The sequence below is a fragment of the Schistocerca piceifrons genome, chromosome 7 (genome assembly GCF_021461385.2).
Source record: "Schistocerca piceifrons isolate TAMUIC-IGC-003096 chromosome 7, iqSchPice1.1, whole genome shotgun sequence".
NCBI classification, from domain to species: domain Eukaryota; kingdom Metazoa; phylum Arthropoda; class Insecta; order Orthoptera; family Acrididae; genus Schistocerca; species Schistocerca piceifrons.
This window is the reverse complement of record NC_060144.1, coordinates 15189493-15205781: the sequence shown is the minus strand read 5'-3', so window position 1 is coordinate 15205781 and position 16289 is coordinate 15189493. Positions and strand designations below refer to the sequence as shown.

General features: G+C 41.2%; 1 protein-coding gene across 1 annotated transcript in view; it reads right to left on the bottom strand.

Annotated features, from left to right (window-relative positions):
* Window positions 1-5414: 5414 nt before the first annotated feature.
* Window positions 5415-16289, bottom strand: part of LOC124804675 (calumenin) — a 33699-nt gene continuing 22824 nt past the window's right edge. Inside the window, exons 4-6 of the mRNA XM_047264920.1 lie at window positions 8903-9096; window positions 7478-7836; window positions 5415-7387 (exon numbers count right to left, since the gene is read on the bottom strand). Coding sequence (XP_047120876.1) covers window positions 7199-7387; window positions 7478-7836; window positions 8903-9096 — 742 coding nt within the window. The 3' untranslated portion in view covers window positions 5415-7198. The remainder of the gene's footprint in view (window positions 7388-7477; window positions 7837-8902; window positions 9097-16289) is intronic.

Genomic DNA, 16289 nt, shown 5'->3' with positions numbered 1-16289 from the left:
TCACTGTACCAAATGACCACAGCAAACCTACAGGGAATGGCTTCCTGAGCTACGTCATCTTTCTAGAAACTGCAGATTTGACTGTTCCTGTGGAAAATCTTTTGCTGAGATGATATGCTCCATGACACAATTACTCAGAATGTTCCTGGTGGAAGAATCACTTCTCAAATATCACAGACCAGAACACAACCCTCTCAGATGTTGTGCAAATTCTCAAATCTTCAGCAAACACTGACATGCCATTTACTGTAATCGTTGCTGTTGACAAAGTGCCACAGCAAACAGCTGCCAGTAATGCACCTTTGGGCCAGCATAGGCACAGTGTTCTTGTAAACAAAAGACGCACTCATATGAGCCAAAACAGTCATTACGTGCATCTGTCAAAAATAAATTAAAATTATGCCCACAGTGCTTTGTCTACCAAGAATGTCAACATTGTCCTCATAAGGACACTATGTTTTTTCTGTAACAAACCTGATCATGTACACAAGTCTGCTCTCATAAATTACATTCACAAAAGCCTTCAGCATGTAGACAGCAAGTAGAACACATGGATATAAATGTTATTAACGTCCCCAAAATGTCAAGTTGATGCAGATGTCATAAATCTGCACCTGCGTCTGCCACTGCTTATAAAGCAAAACCTGTCCAGAGCTGATCAAAAGTTACTAGAAGTTTGAATAAATTGTTCATCTCTCTGAAGACCAGACAGCACAATTTGCTATTTCAACTGGACACAGACGCACCTCTTACATTGTTGTTGTTGTTGTTGTGGTCTTCAGTCCTGAGACTGGTTTGATGCAGCTCTCCATGCATACAGTAAAGCTGCATGCCCTCGGGAAGAATTACGGCTGTAGTTTCCCCTTGCTTTCAGCCGTTCGCAGTACCAGCACAGCAAGGCCGTTTTGGTTATTGTTACAAGGCCAGATCAGTCAATACCTCTTACATTACCAAATCAAAATACTTACACATTGCTTGGAAGTCTTTCATTTCTCCCTTCAGATACATGTGTAACAGCTTATGATGGTGCTAAACTTGACATTTTAGGAACATCTCTCTTAAATTCTGCTTGTAAGAACACCACAAAATCAGTGTCATTTACTGTCCTTCATGCGGCTTTGAGTCAGAATGTTTTTGGTTTGGATGAAAACACAGGACAATGTGCCGCACCTGACTTCTCATACACCTTTTACTGATTTTCATGCCTTATGTAATGAATTTCAAATTTTATTTGGCGGATCTCTGGGGTGTGCAAAAGATTATGCTGCAGGTATTATTCTTCACCCTGACGTACGTCCAAAGTTTTGTACGGTGCATCCTGTCCCCCATGCACTTTGTGACAAATCTGCAATAGAACTATGCCACTTTGCAAAGCATTGGCATTTGGCAGCCTATTACAGCAAATCAGTGGTCATCACCTCTCATCGTAATAACCAGACCTACTGGAGACATCAAAATTTTTGTGGATTTGAAATCTACCGTAAACGCCCAGACCATAGTTGATACTTTTCCTCTCTCTCACCCTGAAGATCTCACTGATAAACTTCAATCTGGCACATTCTTCAAAACTGATCTAAAACAAGTACCACTGGATGAAGAAATCCAACAGTTCATGGTGATCAATACTCTCATTAGCTTCTTTCATTTCCAACTTTTACCGTTCGGCAGCTCTTCTGTTCTTGCATTATTTCAAAAGCACTTAGAAAAACTATTGTGTAATGTTCCATTTTGTGCCACATATCTGTATGATATTTTAGTTTCAGGAAGATCAGCTGAGGATCCCTTGAATAACCTCAGAAATGTTTTAGCTTCAATGTAATCATAACAAGTTTGTATTTTTTGTTCCTAAGATGGAATATTTGGATAAATCAGGCATTCACCCATCTCAAAAGCATTTGGACACTATCTGTTGGTTACCAGTTCCAAAGAATACATCTGAACAACATACTGTTTTGGGGAAGTCGCCTTGTTACATTAATTCATTCTCAATGCAGCTCAAATCGTTGCTCCGCCCCACTGCCTTTGCTGGAAGCATGTACCTTTTCAGTGGGCAATGTCCTTTCCAAAAACTTAAGTATGCACCTCTCAGTGACCCTTGCCTCATGCCTTTTGATCTGGTGAAGCCATTTAACCTTGCAATGGATGCTTCTAATGTCGGTGTAGTGGCAGTGCTGTTACACAAATTGGGCTCCTTGGAACAACCCATTATGTTCACATCCAGGTTGCTTACTGAGACGCAACGTTATTACAGCCAGATAGAGGAGGTGGTACTGGTCATCATTTTTGGCATCTCTGAACTTAAACAGTACCTCTATGGAAAATGGTTTACTTTAATCACTGACTATAAGTCACTGACTTTTTTGTTTCATCCGTCCAAGAATAAATCAGATCGAACAGCTCAGAAACTTCAACATTGGGCAATGATCCTTTCCGACTGTAATTATGATATTGCCTATAGCCCCACCACTAAGCATGTAAATGAAGAAACACTTTCATGTCTGCCAGAAAGTGAAGACCCAGTTTTTGATTCATCGGAATATTCTTGTTGTCACCCAGATCAGTGTGAAGTTGAAACATTGCAACCCTTCCCGATCAATGTGCGGATCATTGCTTCAGTCACCGCATATGATCTGCAATTGAAACGGCTTTCTCAATTCATCAAAATATAGATGCCCGACTAATGGATTGGAGTTCACAGATCCTATCATTGGTTGTTACTTTCCACAACGGCAGGCACTGTCAATACAACAAGGTGTTATTCTGATTCACTCACCAAACAGACATACCTGAGTCCTAGTTTCTCGCAAGTGTCAAGCTTCTGTTTTACACCAACTCCATATGAGACACTGGGGTTCTTGTCAAGACTAAACAGCTTGCTCGTCGATATTGTACTTGGTTTGCACTTGTGCTACTGTTCAATGGGAACATATTCATATTGACTTTTGTGGACCATTCTGGAATATGAGATGGCTAACTATAGTGGACACAAACAGAAGATTTCCATTCTGCACCCTATGCACCCTACATCATCAACGAGCACCATTCGTGCATTGAAAACTATTTTCTGTTCATAGGGATTACCAAAAGCGATTGTTTCTGACAATCGACCTCAATTTGTTGCAGCAGAATTTCATAAGTTTTGTTCCCTCGATAAAATTAATCATTTGACTACACTGCCTTTTTCACCACAAAGCAATGGTGAAGCTGAACACTTCGTAAGAATGTTTTAAGATGCAGTTGACGAAGCTCCACCAAGAACATTCCAGAGAGAATTCTCTTCTCTTGTTCCTCAGTTCTTATCACTCTCTGCCTTCTGATGGCAAGTCTCCAGCAGAGCCTCTACATGGACATCCTCATGGTACTATTTTGAGCTCACTGCATCCTTGAACTATGTCATCTCCTCAGCAGTTTCTTATAAAGTTCACAGTGTCTGACAAGGTATAATCCTGCATATAAATCAGCGACACGCCTGGGAACCGGGCACTGTGGTCACCACTCATGGTCAGGCACATTATGATGTCTCGTTGGCTTTTGGTCATATCTGTCATTGGCAGAAGAACCAACTCTCCCTGCACCTGCTGCTTTTGTACAACGTCACAGTTGTCAGAGATAGCGGTCATATGTGCATGAGGCGTGCTTGTTTGTGCCAGTGTGTGTGTTGTCTTTGCTGAAGAAAGCTCCGGACAAAATCTTCAACTCAGTGTACCATCTTTACAGTGAGGAGCAATTTACCCTTTTCCTAATATTGTCATTATTCCAACCTGGACTTTCCACTGCTTGAAACAAGAAAAGGAGCACCGTGTATCACACCATCACATAAACTTTTTAAGCATAAGCAGAATATGGTTACACAAGTAAAATCAGTTAGTGCAGTATACCAAAACATTTTCGAATAGCTGCATATGTGGATCTTCATTTGTTTCAAATCCATAGGGGGGCCATTTAGGACAGGCTCCGGAAAACGCATTAAGTGAATCAGTGGACAAACAAATTTGAGAGCAAACAGTACCTGCCCCAATAATATAAAATTACTTGTTTTACCTGCTGGCATGGTCAGGTCCGACATGACTAAAGAACGTTATTTACATACCATTTTCTACTAATTCTATGATTAATATACCAGTTAAAGGCTATGCAACATAATGCAGTGAGCAACCTTCATGGTTGGCATTGTTTCTATCACTTTACTATGGGGGGCATTCAATAAGTTATGCCACATACTTTTTTCTCCCCCAATTTCACGTGAAGTGGAGTTAAATGTGGGAGATCTTGGAATATTCCTGCTTTAGCCCCTACAGTTTCACAAAGTTCTAATAGGAGTGGGCACTATACATGGCATTCAAAAGGTGTCTGTAACGGAATTGTGTTCCAAGAAGAGAGCTGTCAGCGAGTTTCTTTTGGCAAAGAACACGAGCATCAAAGATATTCATGGCACTTGCAGAATGTCTGCAGAGAATAGCAGTTAACACAAGCACGATGAGTCACTGGGCAAGGCATCCGTCACCATCGCAACAAGGTCACACAAATCCGTCCAATCTTCCATCTCCCACTCAGTTGCACACAGCTGTGACTCCTGCAATAATGGAATGTGTGGAAACTCCCATTCAATAGATCACAATCAAACACCTAACTGCTCAATTGGATGTCTCAGTAGTGCTGACACTCTATCCAACAGTTGGGGTACTCAAAGATGTGCACCTGCTGCATTCCTCGCCACCTAACAGAAGAGCTTAAACAGCAACCACGTACCAATTATGTGGAATTGCTTGAGCATTGAGTCTGATTATGACAATTTTTTGCCAATCATCATCATAGGCAATGAAACATTGGTTTATCACTTCAAACCAGAAACAAAACAGCAGATGTTTGATGACCTCCTCCATGGTTCAACGGTCAACTCTGACGTGTATTATGTTACCCTCAGGAAATTGAAGAAACTACTTCAGGACATTCATCACCGCAAAAATCCAAATAAACTTCTCCTTCTTCATGACAACGGAAGGCTTCACACGTCTGTGCACTCGAGGACACTCAAAACGTCATGGGACGGTTCTTCCTCCACCCTACAATCCGTATCTTGCACCTTCCAACTTCCATCTGTTTGGCCCAATGAAGGACACACTCTGCAGGAAGCAATACATGGTTGATAAGGTGGTTACTGCTGCAGCAATACTTTGGCTCCAACTTCAAGCTGTAGAGTGGTCCATGCAGACAAAAAGGCTTTCCCAGTAAGGTGACATAAGGTTGTCACATTGAATGGAGATCATGTTGGAAAACAGAGTTTTTAAGCCAAAAGAATGCTTTCAGATAAAAAAATGTGATGCATTACTTATTGAATCCCCTTGCATGTAATCAAGAGGAAGGGGAAAATAGGCAATATTCCACAACATTTAGAACAGCATTCACACACACAATAAAAATAGTAAGTATTTTCCTGTAATTATATCTGTTACATTAATGGCAGTAATACAGGAAATCTTATTTCCAAATAAAATGAAATTTAAAGCACAAATTATACAATATCTTTAGCACAAGATACATAACATATAAAAAGAGAAATAAAAAAGTAGAAAACAGTAATTAATTAAACTATAAATATATTATACACAGCACCAATATAACATTCATACTTCCTCTTCCACTTTCTCTATTTGTAAGCTTTGGCACAAACATATCTTAACAAATAAATATGAACCTGAAGTTAAAGTTACACAAGTTTTTTGCTTAAAAAATGGATATTTTAAATTGTTGTAATGTTGTACAGAATCAAACACTTATCAGCGGCTAACAAGTGTGAATTTTAAGTAAATTGACAACTAAACCAGCCTCTCACAAATCTGGTAAAAGTTGATCTAAATTACATAAAGCTACCACATCGCTAACCTTTACACAAGAGACATGAAATATACTTCACTTTTCATAACAGTTTACACACAGGAGAGCAACAACCAATTTTGACATTGGTAATGCAGACCAGTCAGTTTGGATTCCAAACATTTTACTTTTACTCTGTCTCTGCTTTGAAATATTTAAAGTAATATAACTTTGAGAATGAACCTGCAACTACTGCACTTTTGCCAACAGCAAATCTCATTCCCAGTGTCAACCATTCTCTCACTATAGTAAATTACCACCTACATCCTTTCCTTAATTGGAAAGGCAATAATTGCACTAAAACAGTAGCCACCAATGTCATGTGAATGCATCCCAATATACTGCCCTTACAAAGTATACAAATTTTAACTTTTTTTTAATATTCTATGATTGGTTATCATAAAAAGATTTGATGAGTAATTTTCTGGACAATTTTTGGTTTCTTACATACAATTAAAGGAGAATCACTTTCATACGATAATGAACATATAGTGCAAGAATGATGGATGGCTAAATAAAACAACACACCTGAAGTTGTATTTATGATTTGTAGTGCATTGTTTCATAGCTACCAAACACTAGAGTCATCAGTTCAGTCAATATGACTAACATTATAACAAGCTTTTAAAATGGAAGACAAGGCACTAAGACGAAGTTCAGAATACTTTCATGTAAATGCATGTACTTGTTATTGTTCAGTCACATGGAATTTCGTTTGCTACAATCATACTTTCTGCCACAACTTTAATGAGTTTCCTTCTGTAAAGGGCTTACAAAATTGTATTATTTTATAAATGAATAATACACTTACTAACATGAGATTCACCTGTCCTGTAAATAATTTGTTTCAATTTTACAATTTTATCAACATTATTAGAGAAAGATTTTCCAATTCTTGCTTCACAATATTTTTTCCAGTTTGTAACAATCCACACACCAAATTGAGATTCAAATACAGACATCTTAGGACCTGTTAGCAGTACAGTACAATCTGTACAGCAATTTCTTCTCAACCTGAAATATTTCAAGGCAAGCCTGCACATTAAAAATGAGGTATGCCTTGCAATGATTTTATAATTCACTCAGGAGTACTCAGTAAATGCTGATTTTCAAAGTCTATAAATGTTAATTAAGAAATGAACTATTTTAACTAAGTACTAAACAAATGACTTCTTTCTGAAAAGCACAATTTTTAGTACTTCACAGAACAACACAAATTCCAGGCTCATCCACATATTTGCTTGGTTAGGAAAATACATTTCTGACAGCATATTCTCATCTAGAAATGTAAATTTTTAAGCTAAAAGCAAATAAGAAATATAAATTAAAATTCATCATGTCTCGCAAGAGCTTCACCAAAATCTGTAGCCTGTGAGCCAACAAATAAATCGTATTTGTTAAGTACTTCTTCTTTGGTCAGTTTTTGGTCTGCATCAGAATCTGACTCATAGATTAGATGTCTTGCTTCAGCTTCTGCATGATCAAAGTCAGGTGGAATTATCCAGTTCTTCACCTATGTAGAGGAAAAAAATTATTTTCATAAAAAAATTTGTTGTAGAACAAAGCACCACAATTTTTAGCATTAAAAGTGAAGTTCGCAAACCTCTTCCTTGTCCATAAATCCATCCCCATCCTTGTCTCTGTACTGGGAAAATTGTTCTCGTTCATTTTTCACCCATTCTGGCTCCTCTTCTCCTTCTGATCCTCTATACATATCGCCAATGTATTCAGACAAGGAGATCTTTCCATCTTTGTCCTTGTCAATGTCCTCCATGGTTTCAACTACAACAATATCTCTCATATGTCCTGTTTCTTCTGGGTGCAAGAAACCAGTGAACTCTTCCTTTGTAAGAGCACGGTCACCATCTACATCTGCCACATCCCATCTCCTTTGGTCACGACGCAACATGTTTTGGTAGGAGAATCCCTCACCCTCTTTTTCCAACTCTGATGGGTCCATGTCTGAAATGTAGAAGAGACACAATCTAAAACATAACACAAAATAATTATATAAAATACACACACACACACACACACACACACACACACACACACACAGAGAGAGAGAGAGACAGACAGAGTGTGTAAAACTTACAGTTGATGGGATAGGGCAAGGTGGTGCAATGGTAAGTAACTGAACCCACATTTGTGAAGATGACTGTTTGAATCCCCATCTAGATTTCGATTTCCTTTGATTTCCCTAAATCACTTCTCACAAATGCACAGATGACTGCCAATTTCCTACTCTAGTTCGTGCTCCATCAGTAAAGATATTGTTGCCGACAGGACATAAAAACTTAGCCTTCCTTCCTGCTTTTAATTTGTTGTTACACAAAATTTTAAACCACATTCCTTTCTTCAATATTTGTGTGCCATAATACAGTATGAGGACAACTTAATGCCAAGACAAATAGATTGAGATATAACATATTTCAGACAGAAAACTGAATCATATTCTGTAATGCAACTAACATACACATTCCACAATGTTTACAACAACATTACCAGTTCATTGTCTAATATTTATGACAGAAAAAAACAGGATGCAGCATATGGGAAAAGAATACAAACAACACACTATCCATTTCTTGCTTACTCCCCCCCCCCCCCCCCCCTTTTTCTTAAAAAAAAATTGAAAATTATAGGCAAGGGATTGTACTGGCAGCTTTGTCACAGCTAGTGTATGATAAGTTTCAGTGTACATCCTAACTTATGATGGGAAATTCAGACCGACCGAAAATAAGTGCTGCGAGTAATCCAATGGTTTTTGCTCCATGAACAGAATAGTAACACTTTCACATAAATGTCAGTTAAAGCACACAAAAACTGTTACTTAACAGTTTTATACAGAGCTGTCACACAATCAAATGAATACAACTGATGTGCCTCCCCACCCCTTTCCCTCCCTATTGGCACATGAAGTAGGTGACTTGTAATCACGTTTTCTAAATAGCTAATGGTCATATAAAATTAATGTTGCAGGAATAACATGTGCTACATGGTAACTAAAATTGAAGAAAATGCATACCATCCATAAAACCATAAACCATCTTCTTGTATTCTTCCCATGTAATTTTATCTTTATTGTCTGGATTGTGAGTCTTCCACTGCCGTTCAACATCATCAACAATATATCGCCTCTGAGTGAATTGTATCCATTCCTTAAGTTCTTCTTGAGAGATAAAACCATCCTTATCTTTGTCAATCTTGTCCACTATTAAACTGCAATTAAAAGAAGTACAAAATTGTGAATAATTTAAGTATTACCACAAAATTATGTATCCACTGTCTTCCAGTTAAAAATTATTAAAAGTACTTGCTCTGAAAAGACAAATGCACAATACCAATGAAGAAACAAAATTTTAAGCATCATGCAAACCATTTTCATTTTTTTTTTTTTTTTTCTGCGTCCTGAGACAATGCTGTTAACAGCAATCAGAAGCTTAAATCTGGCGATCACATAATAACACAGAAAAAGCTGTTTCCTTAATTTTTTTTATCTTATCCTTCACTTTCAACAAAGGTGTTAATACTGTTTGTTGAGCAGTAGAAGGTGAAAAGCTTTTACCACTTGGTTACATATTTTCACACTTTATTTCAATCACCATCATCAATAACGACAGAAGTTAAGATTTGTTTGTTGTGACATATGGCCCCACTCTGTTCCCTATAATTTGGCCAATGTGCGATCATTGGTGTATGATGAACTCCCTTCTGATTGCATCAACCATGTTCATGGTCTAGCTGTGTTGATGTTTATGCCAACATTGTGTGAATGGCTAGTAACAGTTTGTGATGCGCTGTGTTCAGTGATCTAGCAAGTTTCATAGTTTTGGTCACCATGTTTATCTGGTTATAAGTTTAATGCATTACTTATAGAATGCTATATCCAATGTAAGAAACAAGCGAGTGAACTGGGTCAAGTTATTGGCTGGCATTATTTCAGAGCCAAAAATAATCCCAAGTATCCTAACATTGGTTTCTCAAAGACTAAGACAACAGACAATACTGAAGCGATACTTTCTACAGCAGAAAAACAATCCAGCAACAATAGGTATGACAAGATAGATAAAAGTGCAGGAATTGTGCCTTGACACGCAAAAAGTGGAAGATACCATTCACTGGTCAATAAGAAGCTCTTAAAAGCAGTCTATGAAGCCTCTTACTTTATCACTTGATACTACAGGCAAAGGTTTACTATTGACAGTTAAAGTAAGGATGAAAGAAATTATTCTGGACCAAATATTCACAAATAAATTAAAACAAAGTTCCGGTGTCAAATGATAAAGTAAGTAGATGTATCTTGGAAATTAGCACCGGCTCGTGTGTGAAACTAAGAGCAAGAATTAAAGGAGGTTAAAAATTTGAAATTCAGGTAGATGAACTGACAGACAACAAACTTTTCAAGCTGTTGGCATATGTCAGGGATTGTTATGCTGAGGTTGGTCAATTGATTAGGGGAGAAGGGGGCAGGGTGACCAAACAGTGAGGTCACTGGTCCCAAAGTTCAAGTTGATAGAAATTAAGAGAGGAACAACACCTACAGCACAGTCCAGTCCATGGGAAAGGAAAACAAGCAAACATAGAGCTATAGGGAACACTGTGGTGGCAGGAAGAGCAAAGAACAGGAGGGACGGGGGGAGGGGGAGGAGGGAGGGCTAAGAGCAGGGGATGCTCCAGAGGCACTCTACACACGACAGGGCGACAGCACCACCGCTGACCCATCTGGATCGTCACACAAAACCATGATCATGACACAGCAGGGAAAATGCCACAAAGAGAAGACACAAAGAAAGAGGGAACAAAATGGCACAAAAGACCAGACGAAACATAGGAAAAAGGGAGGGGGGCACTGGACAGCATGGAGGCAGTGCCAAAGGCCACCAAAACCAACACAAATGCTAATTTCCAATTTCAGTACTTAACTCTAGGAGGACAAAACATTTCATGAAGAGATCCGCATGACACCACACATATATAAAAAGGAATTTGATGTGAAGCCACAATCCATCCTCAGAGGGGTCATGGAGAAAGTGGGTAAGTGGCTCTTGCAAATCCTCTGACATTCCTGATAAATTTAGTAATGAAGAAAGGCATATTCCCAAAATGTTTAAAAAGGAGCAAGGTAGTGGCACTATTTAAAGGAGGGAAGAAAGGAAATCCATGTAACTGTATACCTATAACAATCCGAACTGTTTTGTCTAAAATAATAGAAGCAGTGATTAAAGACAGATTTATAACTTCATTGTGAAACAAAACATCTTAAACAAAGCACAACATGGATTTAGAAAGGGAGATCCATTAAGACTGCAGTGAAAAATTTCATACGTATGCCAATTACACAACTTTACTAGTATGTAGAGACTCAGTGGAAGATTTGGAAAAAAGAGAGCCAGTGAGAATCTGGACATGGAGGAACAGTTTATTAAAGAAAATAATTTACTGATCAACAGTAAAAAAAACTGTGTGTTCAAAATTTGAAACAAATAACTAAAAGCTCAGAGGAATTTATTCTGAGCATTGGGGACCGAACTGGACTGTAATTGGTTTCTGGAAATAGAAGTAGACAAATTTATAACATGAGAAAACCACATTGATGATATTTGTTCAAAAATAAATATAAATATGTTGGTTGGTTGGTTTAAAGGCGGGAGAAGGGACAAAACTACGAGGTCATCACTCCCTTGTTCCTAATGAAACAGTGCCACAAGTTTGAGAAGAAAACGAACTAAACATATAACACAAAATGGAAAGAAAGGAAGAGCCACTAGAACGAAGGGAAGGCAATGAACAGTAAAAGGAACAAAAAATGGACAAGAAAACAGACACTAGAAACAGAAGAGAGTAAAACATGAAAGCACTTTACAGTGGCTGGCCAACCTAGAGAATAAAAATGGAAAGACAGCCACTCTGCAACACATTAAAACTTCCACCCCAAAAGCACTAGGGTGGAAGACAGAGGGACATGTGCAAAAACTTTCATAGAAGTATAAAACCCACTCTCACAGATAAAACGTAAAACTAAAACTGCTGTGGAGGCATTATCGCCCAACACCGAAGTCATAGTGCACGGAAAGTTAGAAGTCTGCTGCAGAGCAGCTAAAAGTGGGCAGTCCAGCAAGAGGTGGACAACCGTCATTTGAGAGCCGCAGCGACACTGAGGTTGGTCCTCGCGCCGGAGTAGGTATCCATGCGTTAGCCACATATGGCCAATGCGGAGCCTGCAGAGGACAACTGATTCCCTTCAAGAGGCCCGCATGGAAGACTTCCACATATTCATAGTCTCCTTAATGACACGCAGTTTATTATGCATGCTGTTATGCCATTCCGTCTCCCAAAGCTGGAAAACCCTGTGGTATAAGACAGAACGCAGGTCAGCTTCGAAGATCCCTATCTCCAGAAGTGGTTTCCGCGTCACCTGTTTGGCCAGCCTGTCGGCAAATTCGTTGCCGGGGATTCCGACGTGTCCTGGCGTCCACACAACCACCACAGAGCAGCGGGACTGTTCCAGGGCATAGATGGACTCCTGAATGGATGCTACCAGAGGTTGGTGATGCTAGCACTGGTTGATAGCTTCTAGGCTGCTCAATAAGTCATTACACAGGAGAAATGACTCACTAGGGCACGAGATATGGCCGCCAGCTCTGCAGTGAAACCACTGCAGCCAACTGGCAAGGAGTGTTGCTCAAAATGTCCTCCATGAACATATGCAAAGCCTACGTGACCTTCAGCCATTGAGCCTTTGGTGTAAACCACTTCAGAGCCCCAGAACAAGTCAAGAATCAAGAGAAATTGACAGCGGAGAGAGGCGGGGTTACCGAAGTCCTTAAGCCGTCGGCACACGGACCGTGCTGTCGAATGTTAACGTTCAGCGTGCCAAGTTTAACGTGCTGCTGAATGCTCAGGAATGATGTGACTTGTGCATACGGTACGTGGACCCTGATGTGGTATACGCGATCGCAACACACTCCAGCGGCAGTTGAAGGACGTTTCAAGTTCATAAATCACAATGTCTGCTCAACGGGCGCGCGTAAAATTCCCACTTTAGCTCTATTAAAACGCACATTTCCTCCATCGTGCACGAAACGGAAAGTACCATGTCCACTCAATAAGGACGCAGGGTTGTTAAAGTTCCATTACAAACAGTGCGGTACAAATTTGGAATACTTCTCCGCATCACAGAAACATTATTTCATCATTCCCACATTTTGGTAAAACCCCAAGGTCAGTCTTACTTGATCACTGTTCCTACCCAGTAGCAGAATCTTTGAAACATGTGAATTACGAAGCGTAAAAGAAAAAGGAGCAAAATATATTTATACAAGTAGCGCAAGCTGTCCTGTAGATTAAGCCAATCGAACAAAGTCACCCCTCAAAAAAGTGAACTTGTATTTACATAACATCAAATATTATAGTATATACTTATATTAAACTAATAATAAAATATCAGAACCTAATAACACCGCGAATGTTAGGAAAAAAATTTGGAAGTGGCAAAACGCGAACCCGCACCTTCACTTACAGCTCAGTTCAAGCCAATGACGCTACCCATTACGCTAAACCAACATCACGCCCTGTGAATCTAATCAAATTGTTGTACCCTTGCTGAAAACCTTACTAGTAGCTATGTTACTATTTGGAATGTAATTATAACAAATTGACGAAGAACAGTGCGTTTTGGGTGAACTTCAGTGTGTTGTTGCCTTCAAATAGCCTACTCTCATAACACAAAAGTTACAGTAATTCTTTTGCCACAAATATGATGTTTCTCATTATTTTATTGGAACGAATCACACAGTTAGCAACGGGTTTTCCAGTGATTCTCAATTTGCTGGTGCTCAGAAACAGCATATATACATATAGGCTTGAAATGAATGCCAATATGGCGCCATACAATTCTGTACTGAAGGGAGACGGCGTGCGTGTGACGTAGGTGGCGTTGTGCCATCTCATTGGTCAACGCTCAGACGCACGCTCAGAATATCTGACATGCCAGATACTGCTCTGCACGTTCGGAAAGACTCCCAAATGTGCTATTCCATGCTATGACGTCAGAAACTCTTCACGCTCAACGCTCAACGTTCGGATGCACGGTCCGTGTGCCGACGGCTTTAGGGCCATGCAAAAGGTCCAGACGAAGCTGCGGCCAAGGTGTACAGCACGAAAGCGTACGTGAACGGACCACAAGTAGAGGTGGTAAAGGGAAGGACTCCAGTTCAGAGAGAAGGGGCCGCACGCGAACCGCAATGGTTAGCCCCCATCTGGGCCGCAGATGCAGGAGATGGACTGCCACGGGCGGGAAAAGCAGATGGTTATTAGGATGCGCAGGGGAACTACGCATGTGTGCTGCGCAACTGGTGAGCAGTTGCGCACGTCTGATCTGTAGTGGAGGGACACCAGCCTGCACCATTACGCTGGTCACCAGACTCGTCCTAAAAGCTCCTTTCGCCAGTTGAATCCCACAGTGGTGCACAGGATCGAGTAAATGCAATGCTGAAGGTGCTGCCAAATCATAAACCACACTCCCATAGTCAATTCGGGATTGGACAAGTGCTCTGTAAAGCTGCAGCAGCGTGCAGCGATCTGCACCCCAATTGGTGCTGCTCAGGCAACAGAGGGCATTGAGGTACTACCAGCACTTCTGCTTAAGCTGATGAAGATGAGGGAGCCAAGTCAATCGAAAGTTGAAAACCAGTCCTAGGGATTTACATGTCTCCACTACTGTTCGATGCCGACAAAAGTGCACGACACACAACTTTGCGGCTGAAAACTAGAAGCCGTGGGCTAGAGCCCATGACTGCACCTTGTGGATGGCTCCAAGGACGCTCCGTTCAGCAATAACAGTACTGGAGCAGCAGTACGAAATGCAGAAGTCGTCTGCATACAGAGAAGGTGAGACGGAGGGCCCGACTGCTGCTGCTAGACCGTTAATGGCCACTAAAAATAGAGAGACTCAATACAGAGCCCTGCGGGACTCCATTCTCCTAGATATGGATGGAACTATGGGAGTCACCAACTTGGACACAGGAAGTACGGAGCGGCAGGAAGTTTTGGATAAAAAACGGGGGTGGTCCCTGGAGACCCCACTCATACTATGTGGCAAGGATATGACGTCGCCAAGTCGTGTCGTATGCTTTATGTAAGCCAAAACAAGGTGGCAATCAGGTGTTGCTGTCTGGAAAAGGCTGTTCGGATGGCAGACTCGATGGTCACAAGATTATCAGTGGTAGAGCGACCCTGGCGGAAGCTGCCCTGACATGGAGCCAACAAGCCACATGACTCCAGAGCCGAACCCAACCGCCGACATACCCATACGTTCCAGCAGTTTATGGAGAACGTTAGTGAGGCTGATGGGCCGATAGCTATCCACATCAAGTGGGTTTTTACCGGGTTTGAGCACTGGAATGATGGTGCTCTCCCGCCATTGCGATGGAAAGATGCCATCGCACCAGATCCGGTTGAAGATGACGAGAAGATGTCACTTGTAGTCAGATGAGAGATGTTTTATCATCTGGCTGTGGATGCGATCAGGCCCAGGAGCTGTGTCGGGGCAATATGCAAGGGCACTGAGGAGCTCCCACTCTGTAAATGGGACGTTATATGATTCACTGCACCGTGTGGTGAATGAGAGGGCGTTCCATTCCAGCCGCCGCCTGTGTGTGTGAAAGGCTGGGGGATAATTCTCTGACACAGAGACTCGAGCAAAGTGCTCGGCAATCGCGTTTGGGTTGGTACATAACTCGCCATTTATGGTAACACCAGGGGCAGCTATTGGGGCCTGGTACCCGAAAAGACGTTTGATCTTTGCCCAGACTTGGGAAGGTGATGTGTGGCACCTAATGGTGGAGATGTATCTCTCCCAACACTTCTTCTCACGTTGTTTGATGAGGTAGTGAGCACAGGCACGGAGCTGTTTAGAGGCTATGAGGTGCTCCAGGAAAGGGTGCTGGTTATGCCGTTGTAGAGCTCGCCGACACTCCTTAATTGCTTCAGCAACTTCCGGTGACCACCAAGGGACTGCCTTCTGTCTTGGGCACCCTAACGAGAGAGGGATCGCATTTTCTGCAGCAGAAACAACTGTGCTAGTCACTTGCTCAACCATCACATCGATGTTACTGTGTGGGGGAGATTCAGCGGTGACAGCAGAGGGGAAAGTTCCCCAGTCCACCTCGTTCAACAGACGTCCGTGTGCCTGACACTGGGGCAGTGACAGGTTGTCATGTGCTCTCCAGTGGATATATGGGAGAAGTCCTGGGCTGCAAACTGATAAATCAAATGGCTGAGTAACTACCACGAGTCACACTGACACATATGGCAGCCCCAGTATTTAAGAGGCAGAGGTTGAATAGCGTCAGTTAAGTTTAGACATCTCTGCCTTGGCCAATAAGCATGGTATCACCCCACAAGAGGTTATG